The sequence below is a fragment of the Brassica napus genome, chromosome C8, assembly GCF_020379485.1.
Source record: "Brassica napus cultivar Da-Ae chromosome C8, Da-Ae, whole genome shotgun sequence".
Classification (NCBI taxonomy): domain Eukaryota; kingdom Viridiplantae; phylum Streptophyta; class Magnoliopsida; order Brassicales; family Brassicaceae; genus Brassica; species Brassica napus.
Window position 1 is genome coordinate 42,084,198 of NC_063451.1, and position 17,611 is coordinate 42,101,808.

A 17,611-nucleotide genomic window follows, 5' to 3' on the forward strand; every position below is an offset into this window, starting at 1 on the left:
CTGTTTGATAATAACTACTCCTTCTCGGAATTAGGAAAAATCTGGATTATGTGGCAGCCTAGCGTCAAAGTGGATGTTTTCTACAAGTCCTTGCAGATGATAGCGTGTGAGGTTCAGTTTCCTGACTCTTCCTCCCCTCTGGTTATCTCTTTTGTCTATGCCTCCACGGATGAATCTGTAAGGAGACACCTTTGGAATGACTTAACTTCTCTCTCGGCTGATCAGCGTCTGTTAGGGAAGCCTTGGGCTGTTCTTGGTGGTTTTAATCAAGTCCTGCGCCCTGAAGAAAACTCGGCTGCGTCCAGTCTGAATGTTGATCTTCCTACACGTCTGTTTGCTGACTCCCTGATCCAATCGGGACTCGCAGACCTTTCTTTCAGAGGATCTTCTAGCACTTGGTGGAATAAGCGGAAGTCTGAACCTATAGCTAAAAAGCTGGACAGGGCTTTAGTGAATGAGGACTGGCTCCTGCGTTACCCTTTGTCTTTAGCGTTTTTTGGTGCACCGGTTTTTTCTGATCATGCTTCAATGTCTCTATCTACGCAATCTGGTGATCCAAGGCAAAAGAAGCCTTTCCGTTTCTACAATTATTTGCTGCAAAACGATGGTTTCCTTCCTCTAGTCGCAAGTCACTGGTTCTCTTTTCAAGTCTCTGGATCTTTTATGTTTCGTGTTGCAAGGAAGCTCAAGACACTTAAGCGCAATATAAGGGACTTCAGTAAAACAAATTACTCTGACATCGAGATGAGGGTCAAGGAAGCCTCGGAGGCTCTGGCTGCAGCGCAAGTGCTCACTTTGAGCAACCCCTCCATCGTGAATGCTGAAAGGGAGCTTGCGCTCCAAGAGAAATGGCTCACTCTATCTGCTGCTGAGGAAACATTTTTCTTTCAAAGATCCAGAGTCACCTGGCTCCAAGTTGGTGACCGTAACACCCCCTATTTCCAGCGAATGGCTAATGCAAGGCAAGCTTCTAATCACATTCATTATCTGGAAGATGCGAGTGGAAATCGGTTTGAGTCTCAGAGCGAAATTCAAAACCATTGTGTGGAGTACTTCTCAGAACTCTTGGGAAAGCCTGTGGATCCACCCCTGTTTATTCAAGAGGATATCTCTGGTCTACTTGAGTTCACTTGCTCAATAGCTCAGCAGGACTCCTTGGTTGCTCCATTCACCAACGAAGATATCCGGGCGGCCTTCTTCTCCTTGCCCCGCAACAAAGCAAGTGGCCCAGATGGTTATACTTCAGAGTTTTTCACCTATACTTGGTCAGTGCTCGGAGGTGAAGTAACAGCAGCAGTAGCGGAGTTCTTCAGCACCGGACAGTTGCTAAAACAATTAAATGCAACAAATCTTGTTCTCATCCCAAAGATCCCGAATGCTTCCAAGACCACAGATTTTCGCCCTATATCTTGCTTGAACACGATTTACAAGGTGATTTCTAAGCTTTTATCAGACAGGCTAAAAGGAATTCTATCTATTGCAATTGGCCACTCTCAGTCAGCTTTCCTTCCGGGGCGTCTTCTATCTGAAAATGTCCTTCTTGCGACAGAGATCATTCACGGTTACAACAAGAATGAAGTTGACCCTAGTGGTATGTTGAAGGTTGATTTGAGAAAGGCATTTGATAGCATCAGATGGGATTTTGTCATTGCAGCACTCAGAGCCATCGACATCCCTGACAAGTTTGTCAATTGGATTTTCACATGTATAAGCACTGCATCCTTCTCTATATCGGTTAACGGACACACGGGAGGATACTTTAGAAGTACTCAAGGTCTGCGGCAAGGAGATCCACTGTCTCCCTATCTGTTCGTGCTTGCAATGGAAGTTTTTTCGGGTCTCTTGCGCTCCCGATATAACTCTGGCTACATCAGATACCACCCTCATACCGAGGATTTGGGAATATCGCATCTTATGTTCGCAGATGATGTCATGATCTTTTTTGATGGTGGATCCTCTTCCCTTCATGGTATTAACGAGACTCTTGATGATTTTGCTGGATGGTCTGGCCTTCATATGAATAGAGATAAGACCCAATTGTTCCATGTGGGTTTGAATGCTGAAGAAACCAATGCGCTTTCAGCCTACGGTTTCTCAAATGGCTCATTACCTATACGTTACCTAGGTCTTCCTCTAATGCACCGGAAACTGAAGATATCAGAATACTCTCCACTGCTAGACAAGCTCAATGCGAGATTCAACTCATGGGCCACTAAATCTCTCTCTTTTGCCGGACGTGCGCTGCTGCTAAAAACAGTAATAACAGGTCTAGTTAATTTCTGGATCTCCACTTTTGCTCTTCCAAAAGGGTGTATCTCCCGGATTGAATCTCTCTGCTCTAAGTTTCTCTGGTCTGGATGCACCGATAGACGTTCCAATGCCAAGGTTTCTTGGAGAACTGTGTGTTTACCAAAGGAAGAGGGGGGACTAGGACTCAGAAGTTACAAACGCTGGAACACCACTCTGCTCCTGCGTCTGGTCTGGCTCCTCTTCTCAGGCAGTGACTCGCTTTGGGTGGCTTGGCATAAGAGATATAACTGTCAATCTTCGTATCAGTTCTGGTCTCAACAGGAATCTGTTTCACAATCTTGGAACTGGCGGTGTTTGCTTAGACTAAGAGACTTGGCCTCAAAATTCCTATTCAGTAATGTAAAAAATGGTATTTCAACAAGCTTTTTGTTTGACAGTTGGACTGCATATGGCCCTCTTGTTGATGTTTTTGGTACTGATGGGACTAGAAGGCTTAGGATAAGAATTGATGCGTCTGTTGCAGATGCATGTAACTCCAGCGGATGGCGACTTCCTCACCCAAGATCGGATCAAGAAGTAAACCTCCACACGTACTTATCAGCCATGTCATTTCCTTCTCAGGAGACTGGACCGGATTCGTTCAGCTAGTCCATTAACGGCGTGCTAAGCGACACTTATTCCTCTTCCAAAACGTGGGAGGTATTAAGACCTCGTGGTAGTATCCAAGCGTATGCTAAATTCATATGGTTTAGTGGATCAACACCTAAGCATGCATTCCACATGTGGATCACAAATATGAACAGACTTCCTACTCGCTCTAGACTGTATTCTTGGGGTATGCAGGTTGCTCAACACTGCTGCATCTGCTCTGCCCATGAAGAAACACGTGACCACTTACTGTTGTCTTGTTCATACGCTTTAGTAATCTGGTCTGAAGTCCGGCGCCGTCTACATTGCCATGTGCCAAATTTCAATTCATGGTCAGACCTTATGCACTGGACCTGTGCGTCTGTCCCAAGAGCACCATCTGTTTTGAAGATGCTTGTCATTCAAGCGCTTACTTACTCCATTTGGCAGCAAAGAAACAACATGTTACACAATCAGAATTTGGTACCTGCACTGGCTCTCTTCAAAGACATCAATAGACAGGTTATAAATTCCATCTCTGCACTGAGGAAACGGCAGAAATTCAGAGACCTCATGACTTTTTGGCTCATCTAAGCTTCAGCGCTAGTCAAAGTTTGATATGGGCTTCGTCGAACCCCAACTCTTATGTCTTTTATCACTATCCTGTTTTTTACATTCTTTTTTTGCCAGGATTGTGATTGTATAGATTAGCTACATTGTAGTGAACTCTTTTATCTCTAATGATATTAACATATTTAGCAAAAAAAAAAAAAAAAAACTTCGTAAAACGTCCATTATATAATTATATATCATAATTATTCAAGGAGGCAATTATACAGTATCTAAGTTTAGTTTGCATAGATATAACTAAACCGATTGCATGTTTTGGTTTCTATTTTTGTTACAGTTGTTTGTTTCTCGGTTTTTCTTCATAGTATTTACAACCATTTTTAACCATAACTCTTTTTTTTTATATCCAAAATATATTGAAAATGCTAAAATTGATTATAAAAAGATATTTTCTGTCCACCAAATCTAAACTAATAAATTCATACCATATTACATGTATCATTTAAAAAACCTTTCCTATTTTAAAGCAATCGCCATAACTAAAAGGATAGCTTCATATTCTGTTATCAAACCTTGCAAATCACGTCTGTTCGTTGCCCCGAAAGCGAATGTAATGTTACCTCAAGATTCAATTCCGATTAATTGACACACATTCCTTTAAAATCCCGTTTGACTTACCTAAATAACAAATATACTCTTTTTATTCTTTTAGCAATAATAGAATGTATATTAAATTAATCAATAAACGTAGATTCTGTTTTATATGCATTCAAATCACAATTGAATATAGTTTAAAATATAACATTTCATCAAATACCTATCTATTTTTATGGGAAATTGCAATAAATACAACATTTATAGTATCATTTTTTATGTTTACACTAACCATTTTTACTCTTACTTTTAATGAAGGGTTAAAGACATTTATACCCCTAAGGTTTAGAGCTCAGGGGTGGAGTTTTTGAAATGTGAAATTTAAGATTCTAATAAACATATAAATAAATACTAAAAATATATAAAAAAATAAAAAATAGTTTAAAACATATTTTTTTTATTTTCAAAAAGATTTTTTTTTAAAAAAATCAAATTTGAAAATGTATAATTCGAAAACATAATTTTTTCAGAAAATAATTATATATTATGTATATAGAGAACAAATGTATAATAGTCTTTTGCCACTTAATGAAAAAATGTATTTTTGAAAATGTCCATTTACTAGTGGTAAAGATGAATAATGGTACCATGAAAATAGTAAACATGAAATTCTCTCATTTATTATTAAGAACCAAAAAGTATATTCGACATAAATAATGAGTTATTATAATAAAGAAATAATATATAAACAAAACAAATAAATAATAACTCAACAATTAATAGATTTAGATATCTTATTTCATTTCGAAACCATTATATACATATAAACAACTAAAACAAATGATAATATAAAACAAATAATAAAATTGATGCATATAAACTATAAAATTATATTAAATATTGCGAAGGTGTAAATATACATTAAAAAAAATTAAAACAATATAAAAGTTAAAAACATCCGCGCGGGCGCGCATGTCAAGATCTAGTTAGAATTGTAAAGTGATACTTTTTATGTAACAAGACAAAAATATGTTAGAATGACGCTTATTATGAAACCGAGTGAGTTTATAACTTGATTGATTTTGCATCTACCACCAGCTAATGTGGTAGCAATTTTTTTTATTTTTTATAACAATCATAAAAAAGATGTAAACCTTTTTGTATCACTTCAAGCCTCTCAAAATCAAAACAGCTAACATTTACAGTTGTAAGAGAGTAAATAAAAATATTTTTTTAAAAAAAAATTGTATAAATATATAAGAAAAATATTTAATTAAAATTTACTATAAATCGCATAATACATTGAAGAGCATATTTATTTTTGTAGTCGAGTTTTACTCCTAATTATTTGGTGTATATCTATGATTTTTTTAACACCGAACAACTAATCTATGAATTCATTTAACCAAATATGTTTATTAGGGGTTATTGGTTGTTGTATTTTAATGGATTTAAAAATCCGAACTAAATCTAGTGTTATTGGTTCTATGATTTTAAAATATGTATTAAAATCATGTGTTATTGGTTTAATGATTCATAAATTCTATATCAAATCAAGTGTTATTCAATCGTACGGATTTACTAATATATTTGATTTTATAATGGATTTGAATGGATTTGTTTGAATTTTTTAATTAAAAATACAAAGACTCAAATCCGAGGAAAAACCTCCGAATTTGTATATTTTACTTGGATTTATAAATAGTATATGGATTTCTAAGTCAATCAAAATATATAAACCAATAACACCTCCTTAAGATAATAAAGGAAGAAGAAACATACTGCAACTTATTTTGTTTCTGTTTTGATTTGAATGTTAAGTGAGGCAAAATTAATCTTGTAGTTTAAATTTTTTGAATATGTTAAGTTTATAAACTATTAAAGATACTAAGGAAAAACTATTTTTAAGATTATTTCTGAATTATACTATAACTGAATTTGTATTCTGGTGTGATCTTATTTAAAAGTGATCAACGAACGTGCTAATCTATGAATTCATTTAACCATATATATTTAAGATAATAAAGGAAGAAGAAACATGCTGTAACTTATTTTGTTTCCGTTTTGATTTGAATGTTAAGTGAGGCAAAATTAATGTTGTAGTTTAATTTTTTTGAATATGTTAAGTTTATAAACTATTAAAGATACTAAGGAAAAACTATTTTTAAGAGTATTTCTGAATATACTATAACTGAATTTGTATTCTGGTGTGATCTTATTTAAAAGTGATCATGAAGTACTCTTTTAGTATAGATCTTTCTGCAGGTTAATTTTCTGATTATTTGCTATCCATGTTTACCTATTACTTTTACTTGTACACGTTTTGCTAATAAGATTTATTTGAATTACTATTTTGAGTTTTTGACTATATTAGAAACGCATAATATTCATGTATTATGTGAGTGATAAAATATGAATGGGTATAAACTTGTATACGATATATACACTTTTAAAGGTTAGTTTATCCTAACAAATACTAATCAGACTTTCAAAAAAATTCTACCAACATTGAAACTGTAAGTAGACTCGGATATACTATGAACATAAGCTTATATTTGTTGCAAGTATACTCGAGTACAAAAAGACTTACAACATTGTATATGAATTTCAGAATAATTATATCAATATAAAACATGAATATCAATATAAAACATGGTTATGTTTGTTATATAAACTTTGAACTAACTTGAATATACTATAACATAAGTTTATACAAAAAAATACGAACTGATTTGTATATGATACATAAACTTATAAACATAAGTGTATACTAACAAATAAGAATCTTTCTATTTCAATCTTGTCAACCCACATTTCTGTTTTACGAAATTAATATAAGATTTTGAACTAACATTTTATAAACCTACAGTTAATGTTACAAAGTTATAAGGTCCACAAGATATAATATTTTTCAACCATGTGGAGAGTATGAATTAAAGTTTATAAAGGGCACATTAACCATAGATTCATATTTTCTAAAGCAGTCAAAAGTTCAGGGAGAGCATATATAATAATTAATTGGGGGTGGATATACACTTATAAGAGAAAGTGTATTTAATTTAAAATACCACAAAATACATAGTTAGGTCCAAATAAATAGTTCTGCTATAATAAGACAGATATAGGCTCCGAATGGTAATTGACTAATTGCGGATTGAGCGGTGCAGGACAAGTGGTTCAACTACGGTGCGGTTCTAACAGTTATAAAAACGTATAGATATATGATATATGTAGAGATTTTTGTTACTGTTAACTGCGATGCGTAACATTAGAAGCCATACTATAACATATATATGCTTATACTAAAAAAAATACGAACTGATTTGTACATGATATAGAAACTTATAAACATAAGTGTATACTGACAAATAAGAACCTTTCTGCTTCAATCTTGTCAACCCACATTTCTGCTTTACCAAATTAATATAAGATTTTGAACTAACATTTATAAGAAACATTTACGCTTGAAGTCACATTTCTATCTTTTCTATTACACTCTAAGACACATTTCACTCCTGAAATACATTTTATTAACTTTCCATTCTCTTCTAACTAATTTAGTTACATCTTTTAAAAAAATCACTTAACAAAAGAAATTGAAAAAATTACACTAGAATAAATTAATAAATAGTATCAAATATATTATCATTCTAGTGTGTACAAAAGATGTGTTACCCATAAGTTATACCGAATTTGATCACTATATGCTAACCAACTTAATATTTCACAAAATAGCTAACTTCAAATTTTGAGCGTTAAAAAATATCTTAAAACTATCATAAAATTATTTTTTAAAATCTAAAATAAATAAAATATAAACTTATAATAGGTGAGTAATAAAAACTAATATTTTCATATCCATTAATTTTGTTTTTCTTTTTATTACTATTTTTTCATTTTTTGAATGACATAAAAAATTCATCAAAGTCTAAGGTATCACAAGCTTATTCAATTTTATGTAACATCAAAAATTATCTGAGTAATTTAATAAAATGTTTTTAAAAATGTGTTATCAGATTTTTAGGGGTTTATCGGATCAACCAGTATCGGACTCGGGTTAATAGGGTATTTTTGGATTTTTACCGTATTTTTACCATGTTTTGTTTTATACTATATACATATCACTGGATCTATTGGTTCGACCACAAGTCTAGATTAGATATAAAAACACTATGAAAATACTGTTTGAAACTCAAACTTTTAAATTACTTATTTCTAATAAAAAATTATAAATTCATTCAAATTTTATCAAACGGTCAACAAAAATAACCCGTACTTTTAAGTGCGGATCAAAATCTAGTTACAAAGTTATAATGTCCACAAGACATATATTACAATTTTTCAACCATGTGGAGAATATGAAATAACGTTTTTATAGAGAAAATTAACCGTAGACTTATATTTTCTACTAGGGGATGATCCGCCCTACAGGCGAAAAGTTACCTTAAAAACTATTTTAAATATATATATATATATATATATATATATATATATTAGTTTATGAAGCATTTGAAAATCAGTGTATATTGAAAATGATATTAGTTTATGATATTTTCTATAGCAATCAAAAGTGTAAAGAGGTTATATATAATAATTAATATAATAATTATTAGGGTGTGTATAAACTTATAATTAATATAATAATTATTAGGGTGTGTATAAACTTATAAGAGAAAGTGTATCTGATGTCAAAAAAAGAAAAAAAAAAGGAGAAATTGTATTTAATTTTAAAGAAATTAAGTAAGATAACTAACAAAAAAGCCATAATTCATTAACCAACCAAAATTATACTCTTTCTTCTCTTTTCTCTTACTATCTTTCTCTGCAAAACTATTTTTTTTATTATTTCACAAATAAACCCTTAACTTAAAGTACTACTAAACAAATAGTTAGGTTCATACGAATGTTTCTGTTTTAATAATAGAGATATTCATATAATATTTGTATATTCACTAAGAATATTTAAATCATACTTTTTCTGTTATGAAATATAAGATGTTTTGAGTAGTACACATTTATTAAGAAAATTATTTTTTACCTAGAAAGTATCATCAAAATTATAAACTAAAAACTACTCAACCAATTACAAAATAGAACTATTAAATTTGATTGTCTACACAGTTTTTGATAAACTTAAAGTTACCTGAGAACATCTTATATATTGGAACATAAAAATTATTCTAAATATTTTACATTTTCAGAACAGAGGAAGTATCATTTTACAACTAGCAAAATTCCTTTTTTTTAATCAATCATAATATTTTTATTTATAGAAAATGTGCACTTACATAAAACCAAACATTCTACGTGTGAGCGAAATGTAACAAACAAAAAATTATTATACCATAAAAGGAAAAACAAAATGAAACAAAAGCAATTATGACAGCAATAATAAAATCGGTTTAAAGAAAAATGAAACAAAAGGCATGGAGGAAGGAGAAGTCGAGGACGCGCATGTTACCATTTAAAGCGCACGATAAATCTTCTCTTTGCCCTTTCTCCCTAGCACCAACAAAAAAAAAATTGAACAACCTAGATAAAAAAAAATAAAACAGAGAGAGCTGTGAGAGAAGGAGAAGGAGAAGAAGAAGAAAAAAACCGCCATAGAAATGAAGAAGCAGAGCTCATCGGATGCAGTCTCATCGTCTTCATCAGCCATCGACCTATCTCATCCCCCATCCTCCTCTTCATCGGAGAAGCCTCTCTGCTCGTCATCGATTTCCCCAGCCGAAGACCACCAGGTCGGATCGTCTCGAGACGGGAGCGGAGGCGCGCAGGAGATCGTGGCCATCGATCGGCGAGGGGAATACACCGCCGTGTGCCGATGGACGGTGGAGAACTTCACACGTGTCAAAGCCAAGGCACTGTGGAGCAAGTACTTCGATGTGGGAGGCTACGATTGCCGTCTCCTCGTTTACCCTAGAGGCGACTCTCAGGCGCTTCCTGGCTACATCAGCATCTATCTCCAGATCATGGACCCTCGCGGCACGTCGTCGTCTCGCTGGGACTGCTTCGCTAGCTACCGTCTCTCGATCGTCAACCATGTGGATGAGTCCCTCACGATACATAAGGATTCTTGGCATAGGTTCTCTAGTAAGAAGAAATCACACGGGTGGTGCGATTTCACGCTTAACTCGAGTGTGTTGGATCCGAAGATGGGATTTTTGTTTAATAATGATTCCTTGCTTATTACTGCTGATATCTTGATTCTCAATGAGTCTGTCAGCTTTAGCCGCGATAGTAACAGCGATTCGGGATCGTTGTTCAAGGAGCCTGGACCATTGCCGGATGTGTTGAGTGGGAAGTTCACTTGGAAAGTAAATAATTTTAGCTTGTTTAAGGAAATGATCAAGACGCAGAAGATTATGAGCCCTGTGTTCCCAGCTGGGGAGTGTAACTTGAGGATTAGTGTGTACCAGAGCGTGGTTAACTCGCAGGAATACATATCAATGTGTTTGGAGAGTAAAGAGACCGATAAGACCATGGCTTCGGATAGGAGCTGTTGGTGTTTGTTTAGGATGTCAGCTTTGAATCAGAAGCCTGGGTGCGCTCACATGCATAGAGATTCGTATGGGAGGTTTGCTGCTGATAATAAGAACGGTGATAACACGAGCTTGGGCTGGAACGATTACATGAAGATGTCCGACTTTGTGAACCCGGAATCAGGTTTTTTGCTCGATGACACGGCTGTGTTTAGTACCTCGTTTCATGTTATCAAAGAGTTCAGTAGCTTTACTAAGAATGGAGGGTTGGTCCTGGGAAGAAATAATGGGAATGGATCTAGGAAATCAGATGCGCATATGGGAAGATTCACTTGGAAAATTGAAAATTTCACAAGGTTAAAGGATCTTCTCAAGAAGAGGAAGATAACAGGTCTTTGCATTAAAAGTAGAAGGTTTCAAATTGGGAACCGGGATTGTCGACTTATTGTTTATCCCCGAGGTATGTATGTGGACTAGATTCACGACATTTTATGCTATATTTGTTTTTGTAGAGTAGACATGGATTCATTAGCCCCGGCTTTAAAAAATCTATGTTTTTTTCTTCGTTTTGAGCTGTCTGGTTGCTACATTTGCTGAGTTCAATGTCTGAACTGATTGTCTTACTCTTAATGGCCTCAGGGCAGTCCCAGCCACCATGTCATCTGTCGGTATTTCTTGAAGTGACAGACTCAAGAAGTTCTAGTGATTGGAGCTGTTTTGTTAGCCACAGACTATCAGTTGTGAACCAGAGATTGGAGGAGAAGTCGGTAACAAAGGAATCTCAGAATCGCTACTCGAAAGCTGCAAAAGATTGGGGTTGGCGTGAGTTTGTAACGCTTACTAGTTTGTTTGATCAAGACTCTGGATTTCTTGTTCAGGATACCGTTGTTTTCTCCGCTGAGGTTCTTATCTTGAAAGAGACATCTGTTACGAAAGACTATGTGGAGGCAGAATCAGCTAATTCAGCTTCACAGATTGATAGCAGCGTGAAAAGAAGTTCGTTTACGTGGAAAGTGGAGAATTTCCTGGCATTCAAGGAAATAATGGAAACACGAAAGATTTTTAGCAAGTTCTTTCAGGCTGGTGGATGTGAACTCCGGATTGGTAAGTGTTTTTTTTTCACATCATCTCCTATGTTTGATTATTGATGTTTATGAGACTTCATTTGCTTCATCTATGCCTTGTATAATGCAGGTGTATATGAGTCCTTTGACACCATATGCATATATTTAGAGAGTGATCAATCTGCGGGTACAGATGTGGACAATAACTTCTGGGTTAAGTACAAGATGGGTATTCTGAACCAAAAGAATCCGGCCAAAAGTGTATGGAAGGAGTCATCGATATGTACCAAGACATGGAATAACTCCGTCCTACAGTTTATGAAGGTGTCTGACATGTTGGAAGCTGATGCAGGGTTTCTTGTGCGTGACACTGTTGTTTTTGTGTGTGAAGTATTGGATTGTTGCCCGTGGTTTGAGTTTTCAGACTTAGAGGTTAGTTTGTGCCTCATGTTGTATATTTATCTTCTGCAGCATGTACTTCTTCCTTCTTTAATGCAGACTTGGAGACCTTTTAATCTTACATTGTGCATTTTATGTTTTGCCCATTCTTTTGCCAGGTCTTGGCTTCAGATGATGACCAAGATGCCTTAACCACTGATCCTGATGAAATTATTGATTCTGAGGAGAGTGAGGGCATAAGTGGAGACGAGGAAGATACCTTCCAAGATTTTCTTTCCCAAGCTGGATTCCATCTCACGTTTGGTGAGAATCCTTCACAGCCCCAGGTTACTCTTCGAGAGAAGCTGCTAATGGATGCGGGTGCAATTGCTGGATTCCTTACTGGATTGCGTGTTTATCTTGACGACCCTACTAAAGTAAAGCGGTTACTTCTTCCCACGAAAATATCTTGTAATGATAGAAGCAAGCTAACAAAGAGTGATGAATCTTCACCCAGCCTGATGAATTTGCTGATGGGTGTTAAAGTTCTACAGCAAGCAATTATTGATTTACTTCTAGATATCATGGTCGAGTGTTGCCAACCTTCTGAGGAGGAAGGCTCTCATTCTGAGCCTTCTTTAATGGACGCAAAGACAGATGGCTGCGTGGCGTCACCTTCATTGGAGTCAACAAGGGAAAATGGAGCAGCAGAACCTTTACAATATCTTGTTGATGAGAGATTTAAATCTGATGCAGATGCTACTACCCTCAGTACCTCAGCTGTGGAAGGCTCTGGGATGAATGGGATTGATATGCTTGAGAAAGCCCTTACAATAGAGCCTGTTTCTCCCCCTGAAACATATGCCAGACAGTCTTCTGATGCTCCAGGCCAGTCAAAGGTGGGGGTTATCACACTGTTGAAACCTATTTAGCTTTTATTTTTGCAACTTTGTTTTTCTGACCATGGGTAAAATTTTGGTCTTCAGACAAAGTGGCCAGAACAATCGGAGGAGCTATTGGGGCTAATTGTTAACTCACTGAAAACCCTTGATTCGGCTGTTCCACAAGGTTGCCCTGAGCCTAGACGACGACCTCACTCAGCTCAAAAGATTGCTCTTGTTTTAAACAGAGCGCCCAAAGATTTGCAACCTGATTTAGTTAGTTTGGTTCCTAAGCTGGTTGAGCATTCGGAGCACCCATTAGCTGCGTATGCACTTATTGAACGGCTTCAAACGCCTGAAGCTGAACCAGCATTGCGTGAACCAGTAAGTTATCTCTTAGCCTTTCCTTCCTCTGTTCAATTCTTTTCTTGTGAGTTTGGGTCATAGAATACCTGAAAAGGTGTCAGTTCATTTTATAAACTAAAGATTATACAATGCTTTTTGAAAGAACTGATGTTTTTCTGTGGCACAGGTATACAATGCTCTTAGCCAGTTAGATTGTGACAGTGAAGTGTGGGAGCACATTCTACTTCAGTCATTTGAGTTTCTGACTGACTCAAATGGGGAAAGTCTTGTGGCGGCCATTCATTTCATATTTAAAACTGCCTCCCAGTGCCAACACCTACCTGAAGCCGTAAGCCTTCTGTGTCTCAGTTCTTGTACTCTGTTGCAATTTTATGTTTCTAAACTAAATTTTCCTTATGCAGGTAAGGTCCGTCCGTGAGCGGCTTAAAGTTCTGGGTGCTGATGTGTCTGTTTGCGTCCTTGAATACTTGAGTAAAACTGTACACAGTTGGGCTGAAATTGCCGAAATGATACTTAAGGACATCAACTGTGACGACAGTCTAGGTGGCAATTTTGTGACACTACCCTGCGGGCCTTTTCTGATTGGTGAAAATGAAACTACCTCCGAAACGGCGGATTTGATGGATGAGCATGAATTCTATTCAAATAGACAATTCTGTGATGTCTACATTCTGCTGGAAATGTTGTCCATATCGTGCCTAGCCGTGGAGGCATCTCAAACATTCGAAAGAGCTGTTGCTCGTGGAGCCATTGTTGCTCAGTCTGTTGCTATGGTTCTTGAAAAACGACGTGTTCAGGGCCCGAATCTGAATGCGACAAGTGGGGATCCTGTATTGGAGGGAGAAGCTAGTGATGAACAAGCCGCTGAAGGGATTGAGTTCAGGGGAATCCTTAATCTTGCGGAGACATTAGCTCATTCTGGAGATCCTCAAGTGACGGGATTTGTTAAAATGCTATACACGATATTATTCAAATGGTTTCCTGATCAGCCCTTTAGAGTTCAAATGTTGACGAGACTTGTAGATAGATTCACCAGCCATGCGAGTGGCAGCAATGAGTTAGACCTGGAGTTGGAGGTTCTTGCTATTCTTATTTTTCAGGAACAAGAGGTTGCGAGACCCGTTTTAGCCATGCTGAAAAAGGTTGTGGAACATGCAAATATCGACAGGGCGGCTCTGTGGCACCAACTGCGCGCAAACAAGGAAGAGCTTGTCAGGTTGAAGGAAGAAAAGAAGACAGAGATTCAAAATCTGGCAAAAGAGAAATCTGCCATCACACAAAAATTAAGTGAATCTGAGGCTGCAAACACCCGTCTTAAGGTATGTGATTACTTCATATTTTTTGTGCCGCAAGAGTGTGATTATACAGCTTATTGTCACTGTATTATATGGCAGTCTGAAATGAAAGCTGAGACAGACCGGTTTGCTCGGGAAAAGAAGGATCTGGTAGAACAGTTTCGAGATGTGGAAAGTCAACTGGAGTGGGTTCGATCAGAACGTGAAGATGAGATAGCTAAGCTCTCGTCTGATAAGAAGAGCCTTCTGAATCGCCTTCACGAGGCAGAGACGCAACTTTCTTTGCTTAAAACCCGAAAGCATGATGAACTTAAGGTACGGATGAGCCTTGTTTGATTATATCTCTTTTACTATATTATATTTGTCCAAGACTCCAGATTGCATTGTTCACTTAACAAGATGCCATTTTCTTTGTGAATAAAAAAAAAACAGAAGGTAGGGAAAGAGAAAACTGCTCTAACGGAGAAGCTAAAGGTAACAGAGGCAGCCCGGAAAAGATTTGAAGAAGAGCTGAAACGGTATGCCACAGAGAATGCAACTCGTGAAGAACTCCGCAAGTCACTTGAGGATGAAATCAGGCGACTGACACAGACATTGGGGCAAACGCAAGAAGAGAAACGAGAGAAAGAAGATCAGATTTCTCGGTGTGAAGCTTACATTGATGGAATGGAATCCAAACTCCAAGCTTGCCAGGTTTTGCAGAGACGCAAACATATTTTTTAAATCTGTGTTTCTTCGTTTAGAGCCTCATTAAACTTCTCTTTCAACAGCAATACATTCACACACTCGAATCCTCGCTTCGAGATGAGATTTCAAGACATGCGCCTCTGTACGGTGCCAATTTAGACTCTCTATCGATGAAGGAACTTGATACAATAGCTCGGATCCATGAGGAAGGGCTAAGGCAGATCCATGCTCTTCAACAACGTAAAGGAAATGGTTTGCCATTGCCACATGGTCTCTCTCACGGTCACACACTTTACCCGACTACACCACCCCAGCTTCCTCCTACGCCAATCGGTTTGCCATCTCAGATTCTTCCTAATGGTTCAGGGGGTCACTCAAACGGACATGTGAACGGTTCGGTCAGGCCTTGGTTTAGCCACCACACCTAAAAAAAGTACATCTTTTCTTTCACAGGAAGACTACGACAAAAGAATGGCCTCTTCTTGACTTTGTTTTTTGAGAGGTAAATCAATCAATCAATCAACATCATCGATGTTTAGTTTTCCATATATATTTATTTTTGTCTGAGATTTTCCGAGGGGTTTTCGGCTGCTAGAACCATTGGGGGAGATCTATGTAGAAGATGAATAAGAAAAAAAATAGAAGAAGGATACAGATGCACGAATATGTTTGTGAAAGAAAACTATTGTATAAGCTGTTATGCCAGTGGAATTAACAGTTGCAAGGGTGGTCATATGCTTCTTCTTTTTCGCTGATTCTCTCACATTTCGGGTCATGGATCTTAAACCCAAGTCGGGTATAAGATATGGCTTTGAGAACGACACTGTGTTTGATAATTTTTTGCCGTTCTTAGGATACTTAATCTTAGAACATTGTCGTGATACACCTTAATATCATATGCTATTAAAAAAAATCTTAATCTTAGGACATTACGGGTATAAGATCTGTGTTGTGACCCATGTCATTCTCAATTGCTAAGAATGTGAGATTGTTGAAGACCAGCATGGTCTGACAGTAAACACAGCATAGAGAAAGCACCTGGAAAAAAAACACCAAACATAAAGCCAGCTGCAATATTGGTCTGAAAATCTCAAGGGATGTCTGATTCACATATTTTGTACTGAAATATGCCACCAACAAGCTTCCGCACATTATTCCACGCACTTGTTCGCTCCATTTCATACTCATTTAATATAAAGCTTCATTTGAGCCTCAATTAAGTTTTCCAAATTAACTAATGAATAGTCTATGGCACCTACCCCAGATGGTAAATCATATGTGGTGTAAGTGTCTAATATCTTTGCAGACTTGACTTCGGCTAATGCCTCAAAGCTCAGGGCAAGCAGAAATTAGTATCTGAAGCTGACCACGGTCAGTCAACAAGCTGAGTCAAGAGCAAGAGTCTTACGCATAGGTAAAGAAACGTATCAAGCACACCCAGTTCCTATTTTCAATTCAACTAGTGTTTGACACATGGAGATTTCCGGAGGCAGCCAATATTTATATCCAAAATCGATAAACAGTTCCACGTCAAACACCATACGGCCTATCCACTGATCCATACTATTTGAACCAACCAGACTTTTAGACTTGGTGGTGAATTTCTCAATGGGAGAGTTACCAGCAAAACCAAACCTATTCACAATATCCGTTGCCAAGCAAATTTCATTAAAATCTCACAATAAATTGCCAGCATACATAGACTAGACATTGTAAGCTTAAGAATACTGAGCACAATGAAGCGAGAAGATTGTCATCGTAAAATGATGACGTGGCTGCAAAGAATATAGAAAGAAGATATTCGAGATTTGGAAATGTTTGACTATAAAGAAAAAGAGACGGAAATGAGATTAGGTTAGCTGTTTTAGAAGAGAAATCAGCACACTCGAATAAGAGAATCACGGGATAGAATCAGTGCCGTGAGAAGAATTTTAGGGGTCTGAGGCAAATTTTAAAAATAAACTTATTTACAACTGTAATGAAAACAATTTTCTAATATGATGTATCTTTTTCACTAAATACACAAGTTTAACACCGTAAAAGAATAAGTTTATTACGATGTCATATAGGAAAAAATACATGAATTCAGAAGTTGAATTAGTCAATTTTTGTAGAAATGTTTTTTATTTAAATAAATGTAAACCAATAGATTAGAAATTATTTTAAATTTTGAAGCCCTAAAGAAAATCATATTAATGGAGGGCCTGAGTCGAGTGCCTTTTTCAATAAACCGTAGGCACGGCTCTAGATAAAGTTATCGAAGCAACTTCTGTAGCATTAAGAAATTTGGGTAGTTAAAATTTGGCCAGTGTGTAATCACGTTAATCTGATTAAACAAGACTGTTAAATTTGTTCAAATAATTTTTAGTAAATGTATTATTTGAATTCTCAGTGTTCTAAGTATTTCATTAGGTATC

At 36.4% G+C, this 17,611-nt stretch overlaps 1 protein-coding gene across 3 annotated transcripts; it reads left to right on the top strand.

Moving 5' to 3' along the window:
- Window positions 1–9,528: 9,528 nt before the first annotated feature.
- Window positions 9,529–15,927, top strand: LOC106415037. Of its 3 annotated transcripts, XR_007327187.1 has the most exons (11): window positions 9,531–10,983; window positions 11,163–11,627; window positions 11,718–12,019; window positions 12,145–12,864; window positions 12,952–13,230; window positions 13,379–13,540; window positions 13,614–14,531; window positions 14,607–14,822; window positions 14,940–15,200; window positions 15,278–15,696; window positions 15,790–15,927. XR_007327187.1 is itself a non-coding variant. In XM_048765000.1 (10 exons), the coding sequence occupies exons 1-10, from the start codon at window positions 9,651–9,653 to the stop codon at window positions 15,620–15,622; spliced, it is 4,998 nt and encodes a 1,665-aa protein (XP_048620957.1). In that variant the 5' UTR covers window positions 9,529–9,650; the 3' UTR covers window positions 15,623–15,927. The 3 variants fall into 3 exon arrangements, 2 of the variants coding, with proteins under 2 accessions (XP_048620957.1, XP_048620956.1); XM_048765000.1 differs by having other exon boundaries at window positions 9,529–10,983; window positions 14,943–15,200; window positions 15,278–15,927; XM_048764999.1 differs by having other exon boundaries at window positions 15,278–15,927.
- Window positions 15,928–17,611: the final 1,684 nt, after the last annotated feature.